Genomic DNA, 19,051 nt, shown 5'->3' with positions numbered 1-19,051 from the left:
TTCTGCTTTCACTGAACACTGACCTTCCTGTTAACACATTCTTTTATCTTTATGCTGCTAACAGCATCTTTAGTTCTTAATGCCATCATTAACACTCTTTGTCTTGTGTCCATGACTCTCTCCTTAGTTCCCTAACCTTCTATTATTCTCCACCTCTCCCTCCTCCTCTCCAACTATACAATCCATCACATTTCTACCCTTCTTCATCTCTGAAGAAAAAGAGTCATACAGACTCAAAATGTTCACGGTTTCCCTCCCAAAGATGCTGCCAGGCTTGCTGAGCTTATCCAGGATTTTGTGTTTTTATTTTAGATTTCCAGCATCCGCAGTATTTTGCTTTTTTGAGTGTTCTTCCATGTTACATATGTATTGACTTTTCTTTTCCTCATTCCAACAACTATTTAGGTTGAGTGGCTTATTGGTTGCTGTTCTCCAGCAGGAATCAGAATACCTTTTCACAGTGAGAAAGACCATTCACAACTTTGTAAAATCAATTAGTGCAATCGAGAAAATCATGACAGTGTTATTATAAACTATTTTAAAAGTTACTTTTTTGAAATGTACCGATTCAAAATGGACTCTGAGGGAGTTACTTTCTCTTGTAGATTGCAACCGTTTTCCCTCATCTTATGAGGAGTTTAAACATATAACTAGAGTCATAGAGGTTTATAACATGGAAAGAGGCCCTTCGGCCTAACTTGTCCATGCCACCCTTTCGTTTAAAACCACTAAGCTACATTCCAGATATGAAAGATATTTGAAAATCAATAAGAGCTCGACAAATGTAAACAACAGCCATTGGTACATACTTGATGGTCCGAATGGCCTCCCTCTGTACTATAGGGATTCAATGATTCTATCAATATAACACCTATTTTATTAAATGTACAATTACAGTTAGATCAGTTCATCTTTATAGATTTCATTCTCATACAGATTTGGTCTCTGCTTGCTGTAGTCTTCACTGTTGGTCAGAATTGTAATTGGAGACTTCAATCAGATTATTGTCTGGGTCTCTGAAGTAGACGGAAGTGATTGGACCCACTGCACCAGTTCGCTCAATAGGACCTTCTTCAATGTTAACTCCACGTGTCTGTATTTAAAATATCAAGAATCACTGGAAATCATTATCACCTACATTTTTACAAGAAACAACAATTAAACATACAATGACAAACATGGCTAATCTTCATTAGCTGAGTTGCTCATAAAGTAATTTCACATCTCACTTCCGGTAAACTCATATTCAATGTGATACAGGGCAAGTAGAAGTGAGAATGATGGAAACAAGGCAGAGACTGGAATTCTCTGATCGTTCATTGCGCTGGGATTCTCTGCTCCCACCGGCAGCCCACTCCCTCCTGTGGGTTTCCCGGTGAGGTGGTTTCAATGGGAATTCCTATTGACAGCTGCAGTACCAGATGATTCCACCGCCAGGGAACAGCGTGCTGCTTCCCTCCATCAAGAAGAACACCAAGGTGAGGCCAGAGACTTTCGCCCAGAGTCTTGTGCAACTATAACTACTAAAATGTTTCATCTTCATATACACTTCAATCATGTTTTCCCACAGCAAAATGTCATGGTATTAAGAATAATGTTAGGCAGGATTCCTGCTTGCATTGAGCCTTTGAAACATTTCATTGCTATATAATAAGACACCTTGCAACACATCCGGATTGACAGTAAAATTGACAGTAACCAACTCCCGTTAGGTTTTCCAAAAGCAAGTGACAGCAGTCCAATGCTTTAAATAGGTTAGAGTTATAATTTTATTTCTGATGTTTGTTTCCCACTGGTAATAAATTTATTGAAAGGTTTACTACCTTAACGTGGCCAACTCATACAGGACATACATAAACAAAAAATGACTTCCAATTTGAAAACAACATTTGTTGTTTTGTTTACACTTTTTTTACATCTCCAGAGTGTCCATTCGAGCAGCACATTCAAAGATTCAAGCTCTCGAAATGATTCACGGACTTCACAGTAAAGGGAACCTTTCCCCAAGAACCTTCTCCATGCTTGTGGTCATTTTAAACTTTAAAGCATCTCCCAGGCATTTAGAGTAATGAGGCTCTCTCTCATACCTCAAAACTTTCAAGTTTCCTTTGCACACATATAAAATACTGTTTGACTAACCTTAAGATGTTCAATCACTTTACTTAATGGCGTTTTTGTAATCAAGCACAGATCTATGGATCCTGCTGTAGGTTTGTGTGCTTTTGGTTCAAATTCCTTCCCAACTTCATGCAGGTTGAATTTCTGATTCCCAAAGGAGAGAGCTTTGCGGTTGCCCTGTTTTAGAGGATTCATTAACATAAAAACATATTTATCAGCATACTTGGAAGTTTTTCAAAGAACAAAGTGACAACCTTGGCTCAACGGTAATACTCTTGCCTCTAATTCAGAAGGTCAACTAGCTAGGGACTAAGGTAAGGCGCTGGTGTATTGCTATTTTCACTAGACTTACAATCCAGAGACCCAGGGCAAGATTTGAGGGCCCAAGTTCAAAAATCCCACCATGGCAGATGGTGAAATTTGTACTCAATAAATATCTGGAATTAGAAGTCTAATTGTACTCTTGAAACCATTGCCAACTGTTGGAAAAACCCATCTGGTTCACTAGTGTTCTTTAGGGAAGAAAATCTCTCACCCTTACCTGATCTGGCTTACATGTGACTCCAGAGCCACAGCAATGTGGTTGATTCTCAAATGCCCTCTGAAATGGACAGCAGTTAGGAATGGGCAATAAATGCTGGCCCAGCCAGTGACACCCACATTCTGTAAACGAATAAATGATCTTCTACTCCAAAGCCATGAGTGCCAGTTGCATGCATTTGTAAGGAGATTTTCCAGCTCAAAGTAAATAAGCTAGGTTTAGAAATTTGCATCAGGAAATATCTAAGTATCCATCGATTTCAGCTGTTAAGTTCAAAAGGGAATAAAAGGTATTTTCAGCTTATAACAGTTTCATAAGTAAGTAAGAAAAGGTTATTCAATTTTATTTGATCTGAGACTGGAGGCCATAGAAGAACATCCAAAATATGAAAACCTTTCACAAGTTAAGTTCAAAGAAGTGCAGAGGACAATGGAAACATAGAGGCAAAGTACAAAGGACATTGAAGGTAAAATGTTGAGAGCTTAGCGGTTGGATGTGTGAGGAAGACCTGCTGGGAATAGCTCTGGGCTGGAAGCAGTTTGAATCAGCCATCCAGTTTTGAGGCTGCAAGAAGGTAGTGTTCGTAACTCCAGGAAACGCAGAAGGGAGTCTGACAGGTTGTGTGGTATGCCTCATTAAAGAGACAACAGCCTTGCCTATGTGTAATATTTCTATAGTTAAACATCTACAAGGGAGTAGTTCTTGGATGGTGCTTACTTGTGGGTTTGACCAAATAATAAGTCTTTTTGGGGGAATGTTTTATAATTGTAACCTGGTGTCTATTTTCTCATTAATAAATCTTTTACTTTTAATTTTCAAATCCAAAGAATGTTCCTGGATTCCATGCTCCTGTGGTTAGTATGTTTTCTTCTCATTTTCATGTAAAAAGAGTATGGGGAAGTAAGACGTATTTCCCTTTGGGATTTGGTTTGTCAACAATTAATATCTATTATGGTCATAACAATGGGAACATAGAAAATAGCTGTTGGAGTAGGCCATTCAGCCCCTCGAACCAGCTCCATCATTCAACTGTTGAGCATCTACCTCAATATCATTTTCCAATACGATCCCCATTCTCCTTGATATCTTTAATATCCAGAAATGGATCAATCTGAGGTGAAGAATTCCAAAGAAAGCCACCTTCTGAATGAAGATTTCCTCTGAATTTTAGTCTTAAATGGCCTACTTCTTATCATGTGACTGTGTTCCCTGGTTCTAGACTGTTCAGCCAGAGGAAGCATCCTTCCTGCATCCATCCTGTCAAGCCTTGTAAGAATATTGTATGTTTAATGAGATCACCTCACATTCTTCCAAACCCTAGCCCAGTTTTCTCAGTCTCTCATCAGAGGACAGTACTGTCACCCCAGGAATCAGCCTGGTGAGAGTTCATTGCACACATTCTATAGCAAGTACATTCTTCCTTTGGTAAGGAGACCAAAAATGTACATCATATTCTAGGTGCAGTCTCACCAAGGTTCTATACAAGTACAGCAGGGCATCATTACTCCTGTACATATACCCTCTCGCAATAAAGGTCAACAAAGCATTTCTCTAACGGCTTGCTACATTGCATGTTAAATTTCAGTGACTTATGAACAAGGACACCCAGATTCTTTCGAACATCAATACTTCCCAATCTCTCACCATTTAAGAAATATTCTCCATTTCTGTTTTTACTACCAAAGTTTCAGGTTTTTCAACATTATATTCTACCTGTCATATCATTAAGAACTTACAGCCCCACCCAAGTCCTTTTTGCATCCTTCTCACTGCACACCTAGTTTTGTGTTATCAGCACACTTGGAAATATTACAATTTTCCCAACATCCATTTCAGTTCCATTCATTTCTCCAGTACTTTTTTTGCAAACTGAGACCAGTTTCTTTCAGTTCTTCATTATCACTTATCCTTTAGTTCTGTGGTATTTCTGGGAGGAATTCTGTGTGTCTTCAAGGAGCAAGATAATAAGACATGCATCTTCATCTACTGGTAATGAAAGTCGCAAAAAATCCCAGCTCGGCTCACCTGCCTTGGGAGAAAGTGCCACCAAATGTTGGGGCTTCAATCACATTGTAAGTGGGAGCGGGGGGGTACTTTTTGAGAGTATATTACTTGCCAAGAAAAAAAAAGGTAAACCTGTAGAAGTATGATTTTACCTTGAAAGTGACAACTTTCATCCCTAAGGTTTGAGAGTAGAATGCCACAGTATCTTCAATGCTCTTTACTGTCAGAACAAGATGATCCAAACTGTTGATCTGGATTGGTGAAGTAGTATTCTTTTGTCTGAACTGGATCAAACACTACATAATAAAAGGGATATTAGAAAAAGATGAATAAAATTGCTGTGATAAAACTGTGTTTCAATACACCATCTTTTACTTTAGATATGGACAATAGATGGTCCGCACAATAGCTACATTCAGTTAAGCACCCTTGTGACATGGAAGCAGGCCCTTCTGCCCAACTTGTCCACGTCGATCAGGTTTCCTAAACAAAACTAGCCCCGTTTGCTTGCATTTAGCCCATTTCCTTCTAAACCTTTCCCATCCATGTACCTATCCAGATGTCTTTTGAATGTTGTAATTGTACCCACCTCCACCATCTCCTCTACAGTTAATGCCATATATGCGCCACCCTCTGTGTGAAAAAGTTGCCCCTCAGGTTCCTTTTGAATCTTTTCCCTCTCACCTTAAATGTATAACCTCTAGTTTTAGACTCCCCTATCTTGGGGAAAAGACCATGGCTATTCACCTTATCTTTGCCCCTCATGATTTTATAAACGTCTATAAGGTCACTGCTCATTCACCTGTGCTCCAGGGAAAAAAGTCCCAGCCTCTCCCTAAAATTCAAACATTCCAGTCCCAGTAACATCCATGTAATTCTTTTTTGCACCTTTTCATTTAATAACATCCTTCCTATTTCGTGGTGACCAGAATTGTATGCAGTACTCCAAATGTGGCCTTACTGATGTCTTGTAATGTCCCAACTCCTGTACTCAGTGACATAAGAACATAAGAAATAGGAGCAGGAGTAGGCCATCTAGCCCTTCGAGCCTGCCCCGCCATTCAATACGATCATGGCTGATCTGAAGTGGCTGAAGAGAATTTCACCATCTAACACTTAACTGTACATTTTCTGCTTCCTTCTTTGCATCATAGGTCACAGGAGACAACTAGCACATTGAAAGAACTATCCATTACATACAAAATAGGAGCCGAAGTAGGCCATTCGACCCTTTGAGTCTGCTTCACTATTCAACAAGATCATGCCTGCAAATTTCAAGGATCCATTCAATTTGTTTTGGAAATTTACTATTGAATCTGCTTCCATAATATGTATTCCAGATGATATTCTATTCCAGTTCTTCTGCACACATCTGTGTTTTCTGGCTAAGATCTCAAGTGCCATTTAAAACAGTTTCTCCATATTTACTCTATCAAACCCCTTCATGATATTGAACATATCTATTTATTCTCCCTTTAACCACCTATACCCAAAGAAAAACAACTCCACTTTCTCAGCGTAACCAAAGAAGGGATTTTGGATCCAAATGTGTTTTTCTCTCTCTCTCCACAGATGCTGCCAGACCTGCTGAGTTTTCCCAGCAATTTCTGTTTTATTATCTGGGAACAAACAAAGAAACACGAGCCGCCCATTCAGTGGTCCTCAAACCAGAATTTGTACAGCCAAGACTACAGCCCCCAGTCCAAATCCGAAAGTAGAACTTCCCCAACCACACAGCAGTGACCCCAAAGCCAGGATGTGCAGCGGGAGCCGGATGTACTAACTGGGAAATGTGTTGTTCCGGCCCACAGACGAGGATAGACCTTCTTTGTGCTTAATATTGAAAGAAATGCGAGATAAATTTACCTGTCGGCATACGCCGTGATAACGCGATCCCTGAGAGAGCAAACACTTCAAAAGCGCCATCTTCCTTAATTAGAGTGCTGAAGATCGCTGTTACTTCCTGAACTGAAACTGACTGTATTTCCTGTAATGTAAAAGCCGGTTAGTTTCCTAATCTCAGGTTAGGGACTGAGTGCGCACCATTCATTTACCGAGATCCACGCCCAGTAAAAACTTTCCAATTTTGATTGCACTTTCAGAAATCTTTGTTTCGTCAACTGTAAGTTACTTACTCCTTCACAATTACCCTTTGTTCCATCAGCCAGAAAAGTTAACTGGGAAGCAGATCAAGGGGCTTCAAAGAAAATGAAGGGAGAACCCGGGAGAATTCTGAATGAGAGGACGGTCGGCCCCTGGGTAATCTGAGACAGATGAAGTACTCCGTCTTTCATATTTCTATTGGCGTTTGAAGATCCTATTGCTTCCTAGCCCATTCCTTAACTTGTACTCGCACTCTGGCTTTGAGCCAAAAGGTCGTGAATTTCAGTTCCACGCCAGAGATTTAGGATAACACTTTAATGGGCAGGATGCAGATGTAGGGTTAAGTCCACCAATGAAGTTAAAAACCCAGAATGATCCTTGTATTTTTATTCTCATTTCGCTTACTCAGTAGATAAACATCAAGGCACCAGCCACACATAAGGGATTGGTTAACACCAAACACACGGGTTCATTCATTAAGGATCTGAGAAGTTGGTAGCAATGTTACGCAGTTGGAGAGCTTGCACACGTGTCTTGAGTTGGCAGTTTCCTCAGGACAAATTGCCACTGGGTCTGAATCACTGCACCATTTTCACTCTATTGATGTATACAGAAAATATAACCAGACCCACTTAACGTTCGTAGAATCCCTACACTGGAGAAGGAGGCCATTCAACCCATCAAGTATGCACCAACACCAATCCCACTCAGGTCCTGTTCCTTAACCCCACTAATCCCTCTAACCTATGCATCCCAACACACTAAGGGGCAATTGGCATTTTGTATGTGGGAGGAAACTGGAGCACCCAGAGGAAACCCATTATGGATGGAGAAAGAACGGCTGCAGCTTTGAAATGGCTATTCTGGTTGACAGCTAAGCTTGCTGGGAATTTTGGTCAACTTATAGTTTAAAACCAGATGCAAGTCGTAAAGGGGCTCTGGTCTGTGAGCTGTGATCTGCAGCTTCCTGTGTTGGTCAGATCAGGGAAGTTGTTTTCATTAACTGACATATCGTGGCTCCAATTTTTATGGCTGCTATGCTTCAGATTTGTAAAATGAACTAAGTGTGATGGCTTCATTCAAAAGGAATTTCACTGGATGTTCGAGCTATATGATCGATTTCTGGTTACACAATTGGCTGGATGACAGAGGACCTTCCGGAAGCAAGTGGAAAATTGTGGATAAAAGACATGTGAGTTCTTTGGCAGCAATAACTTGGAAGAAACCAACCATCGCAACAAGGCCTTGTATCCTGAAGGAGACTTCAGAGAGAACAAGAAGGTCGATTCCACATCGAGGATATTTCTTGGCCAAAGTTTTCCTAGCTGGGTAGTGTCTATTTTCAGTTAAATAGTTAAAATTGATGTTCAGTTAGAGTTAAAATTCAATAAAGAGTTAATGAGTTGCAACTGTTTATGTTCGAGTTGGCACTAGAAGTGTTAAATAATTGAATTACTGTCCTTGTTTGTCTCTTTAAACTGGAATGCTTGGAAAGTGTTTAAAAAATGTACAACACCACACAGACATGGGGAGAATGTACAGATTCCACACAGGCAGTACCCAATGGGGGAATCGAACCCAAGTTCTTGGCACTGTGAGGCAGTGGTGCCACAACTGTTTTTTCACATCCTTTTTTCCAGAATGCATTTCGAGGGAATGGGAAACCACTGTGGAGATGTTAGTCCTATAATTTAAATATGTTAAGTGACAATTAATTCTGACATTATCCCACCATTGTACCTTTAATTACCAGCAAGCGGATTACCTGCGTTTTATTTAATTATTTATTTGTTATTGTCACAAGTAGGCTTGGGCGGCATGGTGGCACAATGGTTAGCACTGCTCTCCACAGTGCCAGGGAGCCGGGTTTGATTCCTGGCTTAGGTCACTGTCTCTATGGAGTTTGCACATTCTCCCTGTGTCTGTGTGGGTTTTCAGCAGGTGCTCTGGTTTCCTACCACAGTCTGAAAGATGTGCTGGTTAGGTGCATTGACCCGAACAGGCACCGGTGCGTGGCAACGAGGGGAATTTCACAGTAATTCATTGCAGTGTTAATGTAAGCCTTATTTGCGACTAATAAATAAACTTCTTAAACTTTACATTAACACTGAAATGAAATTACTGTGAAAATCCCCTGATCTCCAGGGGATCATTCAGCGCCCATTCAGGTACACCGTGGGAGAATTTAGCAAGGCTAATGCACCTAACCAGCACGGCTTTCAAACTGTGGAAGGAAATCAGATCACCCGAGGAAACCCTTGCAAATATGGGGAGAACGTGCAGACTCCACACAGACAGTGACCTAAGTCAGAAATCAAACCCGGGTCCCTGGTGCTGTGAGGCAGCAGTGCGAACTATTGTGTAGGTAATTTCCAAGGCTTTGTTTGTATTATTTTGGATTTTATTCACCTTGATTTGACTTCCCTTCTGCCAGTCTTCACTGCAGCATGGAAACAGCTTATACACCATTACAACAGCACTAGGAACAACAGCAACAACAGTGTAAGCTATCTTCTCCTTCACCATGTGTTGTTCCAGAGGATAAAGGAGATGGACATTGAGCTCTACCTTGGCAGAGATAATCATTTCAACACATGGGCCACAGGATCATGTTTCTCAACATGACAGAGCAACAGTGTCTCTTGATGCTCAGACTTTCATAGCAGGACATTGCTGAAATCTATAGCATCTTGGAATTCAGAATAGGGAATAGAGAAATGGCTGAGAAGCTAAATAATTACTTTGTGTCTCTTTTCACTAAGGAATATACAGGAAATCTCCCAGGTTTAGAGATCCAATGGACTATGGAGAATGCAGAGTTGAAGGAAATTAGTATGAGTAAGAAGATTGTATTCAAAAAATTAATGAGAATGGATGTTGATAGATCACCAGGACCTGATAACCCGTAAGGTTGTTTCTTTGTTTAAGAAGGGTAGCAAGGATAATCCAGGTAATTACAGGCCAGTGAGCCTTACGTCAGTGGTAGGGAAATTATTGGAGAGGATTCTTCGGGACAGAATTTACTCCAACTTGGAACTAAGTGGATGTATTAACGAGACGCAATATGTTTTTGTGCAGAGGAGGTCATGTCTCACTAAATCAATCAAGTTTTTTGAGGAAGTGATGAAGATGATTGATGAGGGTAGGGCAGTGGAGGTCATCTACAGGGATTTTAATAAGGCCTTTGACAAGATCCCTATTGGCAAACTGGTACAGAGGGTGAAGTTGCACGAGATCAGAGGTAAGATGATAAGATGGATAAAGAACTGACTCAGTCATAGAGGACAGAGTGTAGCAGTGGAAGGGTGCGTTCCTGAATGGAGGGCTGTGACGAGTGGCATTACTCAGGGATCAGTGCTGGGACCTTTGCTGTTTATAATATATAAATGACCTGGAGGAAAATGTAACTGGTTTGATTAGTAAGTTTGCGAATGATACAAAGGTTGGTGGGATAGCGATGAGGACTGTCAGAGGATACAGCAGAATATAGATCGATTGGAGGCTTGGGTGGAGAGATGGCAGATGGAGTTTAATCAGGACAAATGTGAGGTAATGCATTTTGGAAGGTCTAATATAGACAGGAAATATACAGTAAATGGCAGAACCCTTATGAATATTGATAGGCAGAGGGCTTTGGGTATCCAGGTACATACGTAATTGAAAGTAGCAATGCAGGTGGAGAAGGTAGTCAAGAAGGCATACAGCATGCTTGCCTTCATCAGCCAAGGTATTGAGTTTAAAAATTGGCAAGTCATGTTGCAGCTTTACAGAACCTTAGTTAAGCTGCACTTGGAATATAGTGTTCAATTCTGGTCGCCACACTACCAGAAGGATGGGGAGGCTTTGGAGAGGCAACAGAAAGATTTACCAGGATGTTGCCTGAAATAGAGGGTATTAATATGAGGAGAGGTTGGAGAAACTTGGTTTGTTCCCACTGGAACTAGAGGTTGAGGGGCAACCTGATAGAAGTCTACAAGATTATGAGGGGCTTGGACAGAGTGAAATGTCAGAGCTTTTTCCCAGATGGAAGAGCCAATTACCAAGGGGCAAGGTTTAAAGGGATGTGCGAGGCAAGTTTTTTACACAGACGGTGGTGATTGCCTGGAACCTGCTGCTGGGGGAGGTAGTGCAAGCAGATTCAATCGTGATTTTTCAGGTGCATCTTGACAAATACATGAATAGGATGTGAATAGAGTGATCTGGTCCACAGAAGGATAGGGGGTTTTAGTTCAGAGAGGCAGTATGGTTGGTGCAGGCTTGGAAGGCTGAATGGCCTGTTCCTGTGCTGTAATTTTCTTTGTTCTTTACCCTTTGCTCTTTGTATCTTCCACAGGATGACAATCTCCGTCGGAATGCCATTCTCAACAGACTTACCCTTGCTGAAATTGCACAGCTCCTGTTTCACCCAACATCCCAAACTCAGGCTGGGAGAGACTATGCAGCACACCCCTGGCAGCAGTTGGGGTTCAGAGCGGTGAGGAACGCCACCTTTATACGACAGTAGATGCTGTGAATGGAACGTTTAAAGGGATGAGGGAGCAGGTTCATTTCACTGGTAAGTGGTTTACAAGGGCGGTGGGGGGGGTGGGGGGTAATCGAATAGGAGAGGGTTGGGATAAACAGTGAGGACGGGGAGTTTCCTGCAACAGAGTCAGTGGTGGGGGTGACCTGGAACAGAGTTGAGAGGGTGATTGTCGCAGAGATTTGTGGGCATTGGGCCAGAGCCAGAGGAGGTCACTAACCAGGAGGAGAGAAACAAAGTGATTGGCGGAAGGATTACAGGAAAATTGTGGCATAATTATTTTCACCGAGAGAGTGGTGGACTCTAGAACTCACTGTCTGAAAGGGTAGTGGAGGCAGAAACCCTGATGGCGTTTAAGCTATAACCTACAGAGATGTGGAACAAGAGTTAGAGGGTGAAATTAAACTGGAAAGCTCTTCCTCTGCTCGCATGGGTATAATGCGCGGAATGGTTTCTTTTGGTGCCACAAAGGTTTCTGTCTTTCTGTTGTGATGACCAGGAACAGATGCAAGGACTCTGTCTCTTTTCCTACCCTTCAGTTGATCATAATAGGGCTTGTTTTAATTTATGAGGATCATTCTGCCAATTCAATGCATGTTCTGAACTTTAACTGATTGAAAAGAAGTTAGTTCAATTGGCTTCCATGAGCTCAGACAAGCAAGGGGTTAGTTTTATTGTGCCAGGAACCCAGCCAGGCAAAATGGTAAAATATTGAGAAAGTGAATGTACATACTGACAATTGCAACACACATGTATTTGCATGCATGCACAGACACACACAAGCACATATGTACATACACACACACACACATACATATACACAAAAGCATGAAAAAAATTCAGTCACAAAGTAGACGAGGCTAACTGTTGGCCAAATTGAAATTCCATGATTAAAGGCAAAGATATACAGAGATCATTGATCATGAAAGCTTGGTTCTTTCTTGGAAAGACTGCTGAGAATTTGAAGTCTGTAGAATTTTTCTATCTACACCCCGCAGTATGATAAAAGCGAGACAGGGTCCAACTTAGTTGAAAAAAGAGAGAAAGTTGAATAAACTTTGTCGCTGCCTTCACATATTCTTTTGTAAACTGCCCCAAAGCATAAATAAGATTTGTAATCACAAGCTTTTCAAAATGGTGATCCCAATCACTTGATCTCTCTTTCATAATGTGTCAATATGCTCTGGAAGTTAATAAATGAACTCATCTTTCGACAGAGCTCATAGTAATAGATCAGATTCAACACCTATTGTAAATGCCACCTGATGTTATTCCATTGATTTGAATGGAATAAAAATGATCCAATTTCTTCATAACGTTACCACACAGTTGACAAAGATGAAAACTTATCAGGAAGATATTTCAGCGCAATAAGCTTTGTTCTTCTACTATAAATAGCAGATAACAGGTGTGTAAGAAATGCAAATCTGGCTGAGAGAAACCCAAGTGTTTCCTTATTTTTTGTTCCTTTGTCATTAACATCATAAGGTGTTATAGATGCAATTTTGGCAAGAGAACAAATGGGCCAAGTGCCCATTTTATTGCCCAGAAATAAATCACTTTTGTAGCTGACTAATTCGTACCAAGCTGGTTCCGTGAGGAAAATCTCAGCCTAAATGAGGCTCATAATGGCTTTCAACCCACAATCTTAAACTTCATTGCAGCGTTCACGTGAGCCTTACTTGCGAATAATAAATAAACTTTTAACTTTGAAGAACCCTCTCCTCGTCTCAGACCTAAATGGTCAGCCCCTTTTTCTGAAACTCTACCCCCATGTTGTAGATTCCTCTGAGTTTGTCATAAGAACATAAGAAATAGGAGCAGGAGTAGGCCATCTAGCCCTTTGAGCCTGCCCCACCATTCAATAAGATCATGGCTGATCTCAAGTGGATCAGTTCCACTTTCTCCCCATAACCCTTAATTCCCCTGTCTATCAGAAACCTATCTACCCGTGACTTAAATATATTTAGCGACGTAGCCTCCACCACTTCAACGGGCAGAGAATTCCAGAGATTCACCACCCTTTGCGTAAAGAAGTTCCTCCTCAACTCGGATCTAAACTGCCCCTCCCCCTTATCTTGAGGCTGTGTCCTCTCGTCCTGCTACCCTTTCTAAGCGGGAAGAATCTCTCTACCTCTACCCTACCCATCCTCTTCATTATCTTACACGTCTCTATAAGATCCCCCCTCATCCTTCTAAACTCTAACAAGTATAGACCCAGTCTATTTAGTTTCTCTTCATAGGCTAACCCCCTCATCTCCGGTATCAGCCTAGTGAACCTCCTCTGCACTCCCTCCAAGGCCAATATATCCTTCCTCAAGTGCGGTGACCAAAACTGCACACAATACTCCAGCTGTGGCCTCACCAGTACCCTGTACAGTTGCAGCAAGACCTCCCTGCTTTTATATTCCATCCCCCTCGCTATAAAGGCCAACATCCCATTCGCCTTCTTGATCGCCTGCTGCACCTGCAGACTGGGTTCTTGCGACTCATGCACAAGGATCCCCAGGTCCCTCTGCACCATGGCATGTTGCAGCTTTTCGCCTTTTAAATAATAATCCCTCCTACTGTTATTTCTACCAAAGTGAATAACCTCACACTTGCTAACATTATACTCCATCTGCCAGGTCCTCGCCCACACACTCAGCCTATCCAGATCTCTCTGCAGACTTTCTACACTCTCCACGCAATTTGCTTTTCCACTTTTCTTCGTGTCATCAGCAAATTTCGTCACCCTACACTCAGCCTCTAGATCATCTATATATCATGAGATGTCATGAGATCATATGTCATGAGATCATGTGGAGGAGCCAGTGTGGTTGAATAACTTGGCTCGGGGGAATGAGTGTGATCTTTGGAACTTATCTTTTAAATGGTCACTTCATGTGGATTAATGTTCAGGACTTCACTAAGGGGATATGAACAACAACACTTTGAAAATCTGACTCAACTTGAATGAAAATGTGGAGGAATAGTAGAAGCAAGGTTGACATGGGGATCAATGGATCTGTAAAATATATTGTTGGATAGCTTACCTCCAGCAATGGGACTGAAAGGTTAAAGGAGGAATGGGAAGAATTGGATGTGGTCCATTAAGGTGAGGGAGTGGTGGAAATTCCCTGTGAGGGCAGAAAACAGAATAAACCCAGTCATCACCGTCAGTAAATGGTGTCGAACACACAATTAAATATATAAAAACTAAATTAATGATAGAGCTAAACAAATTAAATATCTGAGTCCGACTGGAAAGTGGACTTTATTTTACCTTGTGAAAAGAAATAGTTTTCATCCAGTGACAATGGTAAAGTTTGAAATTCGTTTATTGGTGTCACAGGTAGGCTTCCATTAACACTGCAATGAAGTTACAGTGACAATCCCCTAGTCGCCACACTCCACTGCCTGTTTGGGCACACTGAGGGAGAATTTAGCACGGCCAATGCACCTAACCAGATCTTTTTCCTGACTGTGGAAAGAAACACCCGGGGGGACCCCATGCAGACACAGGGAGAACACGCAGACTCCAGACAAATGCAACTTGGAAATGACTGAGGACCAGTTCCATCAGTGGTAGCATCTTTGCACTGTTTTCCCAACTGGGTGGAGACTTTGCTTAATGCAGCAACATTATTAGTCGGGTGGAAGGTATTGTCTGTGGTGCCTAGTCCAGTTCAAGGAACAAGTTGAGCAACAATATGCAAATAAGGATAGCTGAGGGATCTATTTAAAAGAGGTAAGGATCCCAGTTCAAGCAGAACCTCTGCAAACAGGGAAAGGCAAATAAGTCACAAAGAATGCAGAGCACGGCAACTGAACTGAAAAATCAGTATGAAAAGAATGGCTACCTTACAGGAATCCACGTCCTCGACAAAGATGAGCTCAAGCTGGCCACTCAAAACTTTTCAACCTTAGAAGATAAATTTGGTAAGTAAGGATTTGTATACCAATTATGTAGAAACTAGAAGATCTGGAAATATGGCTCCACATTTAATTCAGTACCTTTGATGAGCATCTGGCATCATTTACAATAAGAAAAGCTTCTTTTAAACCTAATGTGAGAATCCTAACAAGGAGAAATCACTGATTGATCTCCCTGTTGTGTATGAGTTCCCTTGGTAAGAGGCAATGATCTGCCCAACTGGAATTCATTAGCCGAGCCTTTTATAAGGCATGCCCAGGACTGGACCTGCTAACCTGCAGTCCCAAGCATGGACCAGTATGTGGTTTTGCTTTGCATTTTGTAGTAAACTATGTCCTTTTCCCATTAGGTTCCTGAGTCATTACAGTTAATTCAACCTAATTATTTGATTATTTCTATTGTGTGTATTTTAGGTGAGGTATACTGCCAGTACAGCCTTCACAATGTGCATTTACAATACGACTGGGTGATGGATTTAGCGACACATCCTTTAGTCCTCCAAGCCATTATTGCAGTTTTGGGGCCTAATGTCATTCTGCTTGATTCTCGGTTTATCTGTAAATATCCAGCCTCTGCTGTCCCTCACAAAAGCAATGTGGCGCCCTTTGTTGCCTGGCATCAGGACATCAGGTGAGTCAGATATTACAATACAGCAAAATGCTAAATTATGCTTCTGAATGTGACTGTTGTTTTCCTCTCAGCAATTATAATTTGACATTGTTCTTCATTAATAGATACTGGGGCTTTGACGGAGGACCTGTAACATCTGTGTGGTTGGCTTTTGATGACGTTGATGAAGAAAATGGGGTCCTGCAGGTTATCCCAGGTTAGATTTATAGGCAATGTTGCCCTTGATTATATTTTCCCTTTTCTGACCTCACATATAGTCACACTGGAACAGGAAACAATCATTTTGCCCCTCAAGCCTGTCCCACCAACTAATTAAATCAGATGTCAACTCCATTTTTCTGCTTTTGTCCCATATCCCTTGTTACCCAACAAATTACCTCCATCTTGAAAATTTCAACTGATCCAGTATCCACAGGATTTCATGTAGATAGTTCAAGATTTTCACCGCACTTTTTTTTTATTGAGCATCACTGGCAATGTTACTATTTATTGCCCATCCCTAATTGCCCTTATGATGGTGGTGGTATGCCAGCTCTAACTTAGTGGCTTGCTAGACCAGTTCAGGAGGATGTTTAAAATCAACCATATTGTTGTGGGCCTGTAGTCACATGTAAGCCAGAGTGGGTAAAAATATCAGAACAAAGTGTGCCCTGGTTTCACTCCCAAAGTGATGAGCCAGTTCACACTTTAAGTCTATTCCCCTTGCTTTGGATTCCAACCTCACAGGAAATCATTCTTTCTGTAGCTACCACACTGAATTCCTTCATCATTTTAAAGACCTCAATCAGATCATCCCTCAAATTTCTCATGTCAAGGAGAATAAGTTTATGCAACTCGTTATCACAATGTAACCCATTTAATAACATTTGCAACTTCCCAGTCAAATTACATGCTTTATAATTTTATAACAAAATAATTCTAGCTATTTCCTTGAGGGATAACACTGTGCTAAATGATACTTATAGGAAGCCACAAACTAGGGCTACTGGAGCATGGAACAAGTGCTAATTCTGGGAACATGTTGACATCAAATCAGGAGATTCCCAAGCATTTGATTGAAGCTGAGAAGGCTACTCAATGTCCTCTCAAAGCAGGACAAATGTCTGTAAGTAGTCATCTGAAATTAAAATTAAACTAGACTGAAAATATATCAAATTGCCATTGCGTGTTTAACTTGTTTTCCCATTGTTTAATAAAATTCTTTCAGATTCATGATGGCCTGACAGTCCATTTCAGTGAACCCAACTTGTCAGACAGGCGTAGATGTGGCTTTGTGATCCGTTATGTCCCCACTACTGCTTATCCTGTTGATGTGAGTATTTAACTCACCTCCACATATAACTAAGTAATCACATCTCAATGTTTTGGATGTTTTTTTACAACAGCCAACTTTAAATTGTTGTCAGGAATAGGATTGCCAGTCCTCCTGATTCTCCTGAGAATCTCCTATGACTAATAGCTGATGACCAGGAGCAAGTATGGTAATCCAGGGGAAATATACATTCACATAAAAAGGGATGTAGGCACAGAAGTCCACCGTCCCTGAAAATGGCAGCACAAGTGGATAAGCTGGTTAGAAAGGCATGTGGCATTCTTTCCTTCATTGCTCACGGTTTTGAGTATAAAAAAATTGCAACTCTAACAATGTTACAGCTAAAGTTACAGCAGAACCTTAGTTAGGCTACATTTGGAATATTGTGTACAGTCCTAGCCGTCATCAGAAGAGTATGGAGGCTCTGGAGAGAGTACAAAAAGGCTTTACCAGGACATTGCCTGGTTTGGAGGGTATTAGCTGAGGAGAGTTTAGACAAACTTGCTTGTTTTCATTTGAACAATGGAGGTTGAGGGGGGTGTCCTGATAGAAGTTTACAAAATTATGAGGCATGGATAGAATGCATAGCCGGAATGTTTTTCCCAGAGTAAGTTATTTACTACGGGTCTTGGGTTTAAGATAAAAAGGGGAAAGGTTAAAGGGTTGTGAAGCCAGTCTGAAGAGAGAGTTATGGCGTTTCTTGAGCAGTGAGATTTAGAAATACTGCGAGGAGGATTGAAAAAAAATAATGATGGTTGATGCTGATTTTTGCTATTTTTTTCAGGATGCAGACAGACCCCGCTCCTTTCCTGCAACTGTGCTGGTAGCTGGAGAGGACAACTTCAACCACTTCCAAAACAATGCTCCAGAAAACTTTACCAAAATATTCTGACAAAGCTATTGCAACTTTGATTAACTGCAGACATAAACAGTTATAACATATCATTGCTGTAAAAGTGCTACTTTTTACTGAAATAGAGAATCAAAATGTTAACTTGCTAGAGCCAAATGTTGTTACTTATATACAAAGATGTGAATTCTACAGATTATAGATTTAGAAACCACTACATATCAAACAATTGTATCTGAAAAGTTTTAAATAAACATCTTTCTGGAAATATGAATGTGATTGTCACTCTCATCTCCTTCTGGATCCTACAAAGGGCTGGCACAATACACATGGCCCACTTTATCTGGGTCCAGACAGGGAGGCAGAAAAATGAGTTACAAGGTTTTATGTTTGTGTATATAACTCCCACTCATTTCACTTCCAAGCTTTCAACTTCCAATACTTGGCTCCACCACTGGTCATCATTTGTCTAGTGAAGCAGACAGGGGATTTGTTCATTATAAAGCTTATAAAAAACTTTCAGATTGCTGAGACCTTACCCATCAGTTTTGCAGCATTTTGCAAAGAGTCCCTCTTGTCAGAGAAGCAGGATGAAATTACAGTTGGAAGAAGTGTCTACAATCTTAGGTCCATGAGATTCAGTAAGGCCAAAAATGTGCGGCGAATCATTTGTGACGTGGGCAGCAACACACAAGCTACGTGCTGTCTGTGCTTTTGTATGTTTGCATTTTTTAGCCACAAATCACTGTTGAGTGGCAGCATTGCAAAATCAGGAGTGATTAACATGGCTTCAGGTTAGCCATGACAGCAAGTAAACCAGCCTGCATCTCTTAAACTGGAGCAGGTGCAGGAGGTCGCTATAGAACAGAGTTTGGCTGAGGAAATACACAAGAATGGCACGATGTGGCAGAGAGCAGGCTCCAATGTCCTTTGATACAGTGCTGCATGACTTGGTGTAAGAGGTAAACAAAAGAAAGTCCCTCTCTCTGCAGGGAACTAGGAAGCCTTTCAAAGAGAGTTTGCAAATTAACACAATGTGAGCAGATAACCATAGC

The 19,051-nt window shown here is 41.1% G+C and overlaps 2 protein-coding genes across 4 annotated transcripts; one reads left to right on the top strand and one right to left on the bottom strand.

Moving 5' to 3' along the window:
* Positions 1 to 274: 274 nt before the first annotated feature.
* Positions 275 to 8,050, bottom strand: glod5 (glyoxalase domain containing 5). Of its 2 annotated transcripts, XM_080187610.1 has the most exons (5): positions 6,799 to 8,050; positions 6,530 to 6,650; positions 4,816 to 4,959; positions 2,140 to 2,295; positions 275 to 1,093 (listed from the first exon to the last, which is right to left on the bottom strand). In XM_080187610.1, the coding sequence occupies exons 2-5, from the start codon at positions 6,587 to 6,589 to the stop codon at positions 962 to 964; spliced, it is 492 nt and encodes a 163-aa protein (XP_080043736.1). In that variant the 5' UTR covers positions 6,590 to 6,650; positions 6,799 to 8,050; the 3' UTR covers positions 275 to 961. The 2 variants fall into 2 exon arrangements, with proteins under 2 accessions (XP_080043736.1, XP_080043735.1); XM_080187609.1 differs by lacking the exon at positions 6,799 to 8,050 and having other exon boundaries at positions 6,530 to 6,704.
* Positions 8,051 to 11,021: 2,971 nt separating this feature from the next.
* Positions 11,022 to 18,249, top strand: LOC145342230 (putative alpha-ketoglutarate-dependent hypophosphite dioxygenase). 2 transcript variants are annotated; one of them, XM_080187608.1, is made up of 6 exons: positions 11,022 to 11,321; positions 15,618 to 15,834; positions 15,939 to 16,030; positions 16,800 to 16,939; positions 17,042 to 17,146; positions 17,931 to 18,249. In XM_080187608.1, exons 1-6 carry the CDS (start codon positions 11,297 to 11,299, stop codon positions 18,036 to 18,038), a joined length of 687 nt encoding a protein of 228 aa, XP_080043734.1. In that variant the 5' UTR covers positions 11,022 to 11,296; the 3' UTR covers positions 18,039 to 18,249. The 2 variants fall into 2 exon arrangements, with proteins under 2 accessions (XP_080043734.1, XP_080043733.1); XM_080187607.1 differs by lacking the exon at positions 11,022 to 11,321 and adding an exon at positions 14,521 to 15,209.
* Positions 18,250 to 19,051: the final 802 nt, after the last annotated feature.

This window comes from Carcharhinus amblyrhynchos, chromosome 4 (assembly GCF_965287045.1).
Source record: "Carcharhinus amblyrhynchos chromosome 4, sCarAmb.v2.hapA, whole genome shotgun sequence".
Classification (NCBI taxonomy): Eukaryota; Metazoa; Chordata; class Chondrichthyes; order Carcharhiniformes; family Carcharhinidae; genus Carcharhinus; species Carcharhinus amblyrhynchos.
This window is presented reverse-complemented; position numbering and strand designations above follow the sequence as displayed.

What these genes read in the sequence shown, in the direction of transcription:
- glod5 (XM_080187610.1), bottom strand. Translation starts at nt 6,589, where the DNA reads ATGGCGCTTTTGAAGTGTTTGCTCTCTCAGGGATCGCGTTATCACGGC. An exon ending in TGAAAGTTGTCACTTTCAAG is followed by an intron (nt 2,296 to 4,815) that starts GTAAAATCATAC and finishes CCTCTAAAACAG; the next exon opens with GGCAACCGCAAAGCTCTCTC. An exon ending in AAGTGATTGAACATCTTAAG is followed by an intron (nt 1,094 to 2,139) that starts GTTAGTCAAACA and finishes TTTTAAATACAG; the next exon opens with ACACGTGGAGTTAACATTGA.
- LOC145342230 (XM_080187607.1), top strand. Translation starts at nt 15,080, where the DNA reads ATGCAGAGCACGGCAACTGAACTGAAAAATCAGTATGAAAAGAATGGC. An exon ending in TCAAAGCAGGACAAATGTCT is followed by an intron (nt 16,940 to 17,041) that starts GTAAGTAGTCAT and finishes AAATTCTTTCAG; the next exon opens with ATTCATGATGGCCTGACAGT. An exon ending in CTACTGCTTATCCTGTTGAT is followed by an intron (nt 17,147 to 17,930) that starts GTGAGTATTTAA and finishes TATTTTTTTCAG; the next exon opens with GATGCAGACAGACCCCGCTC.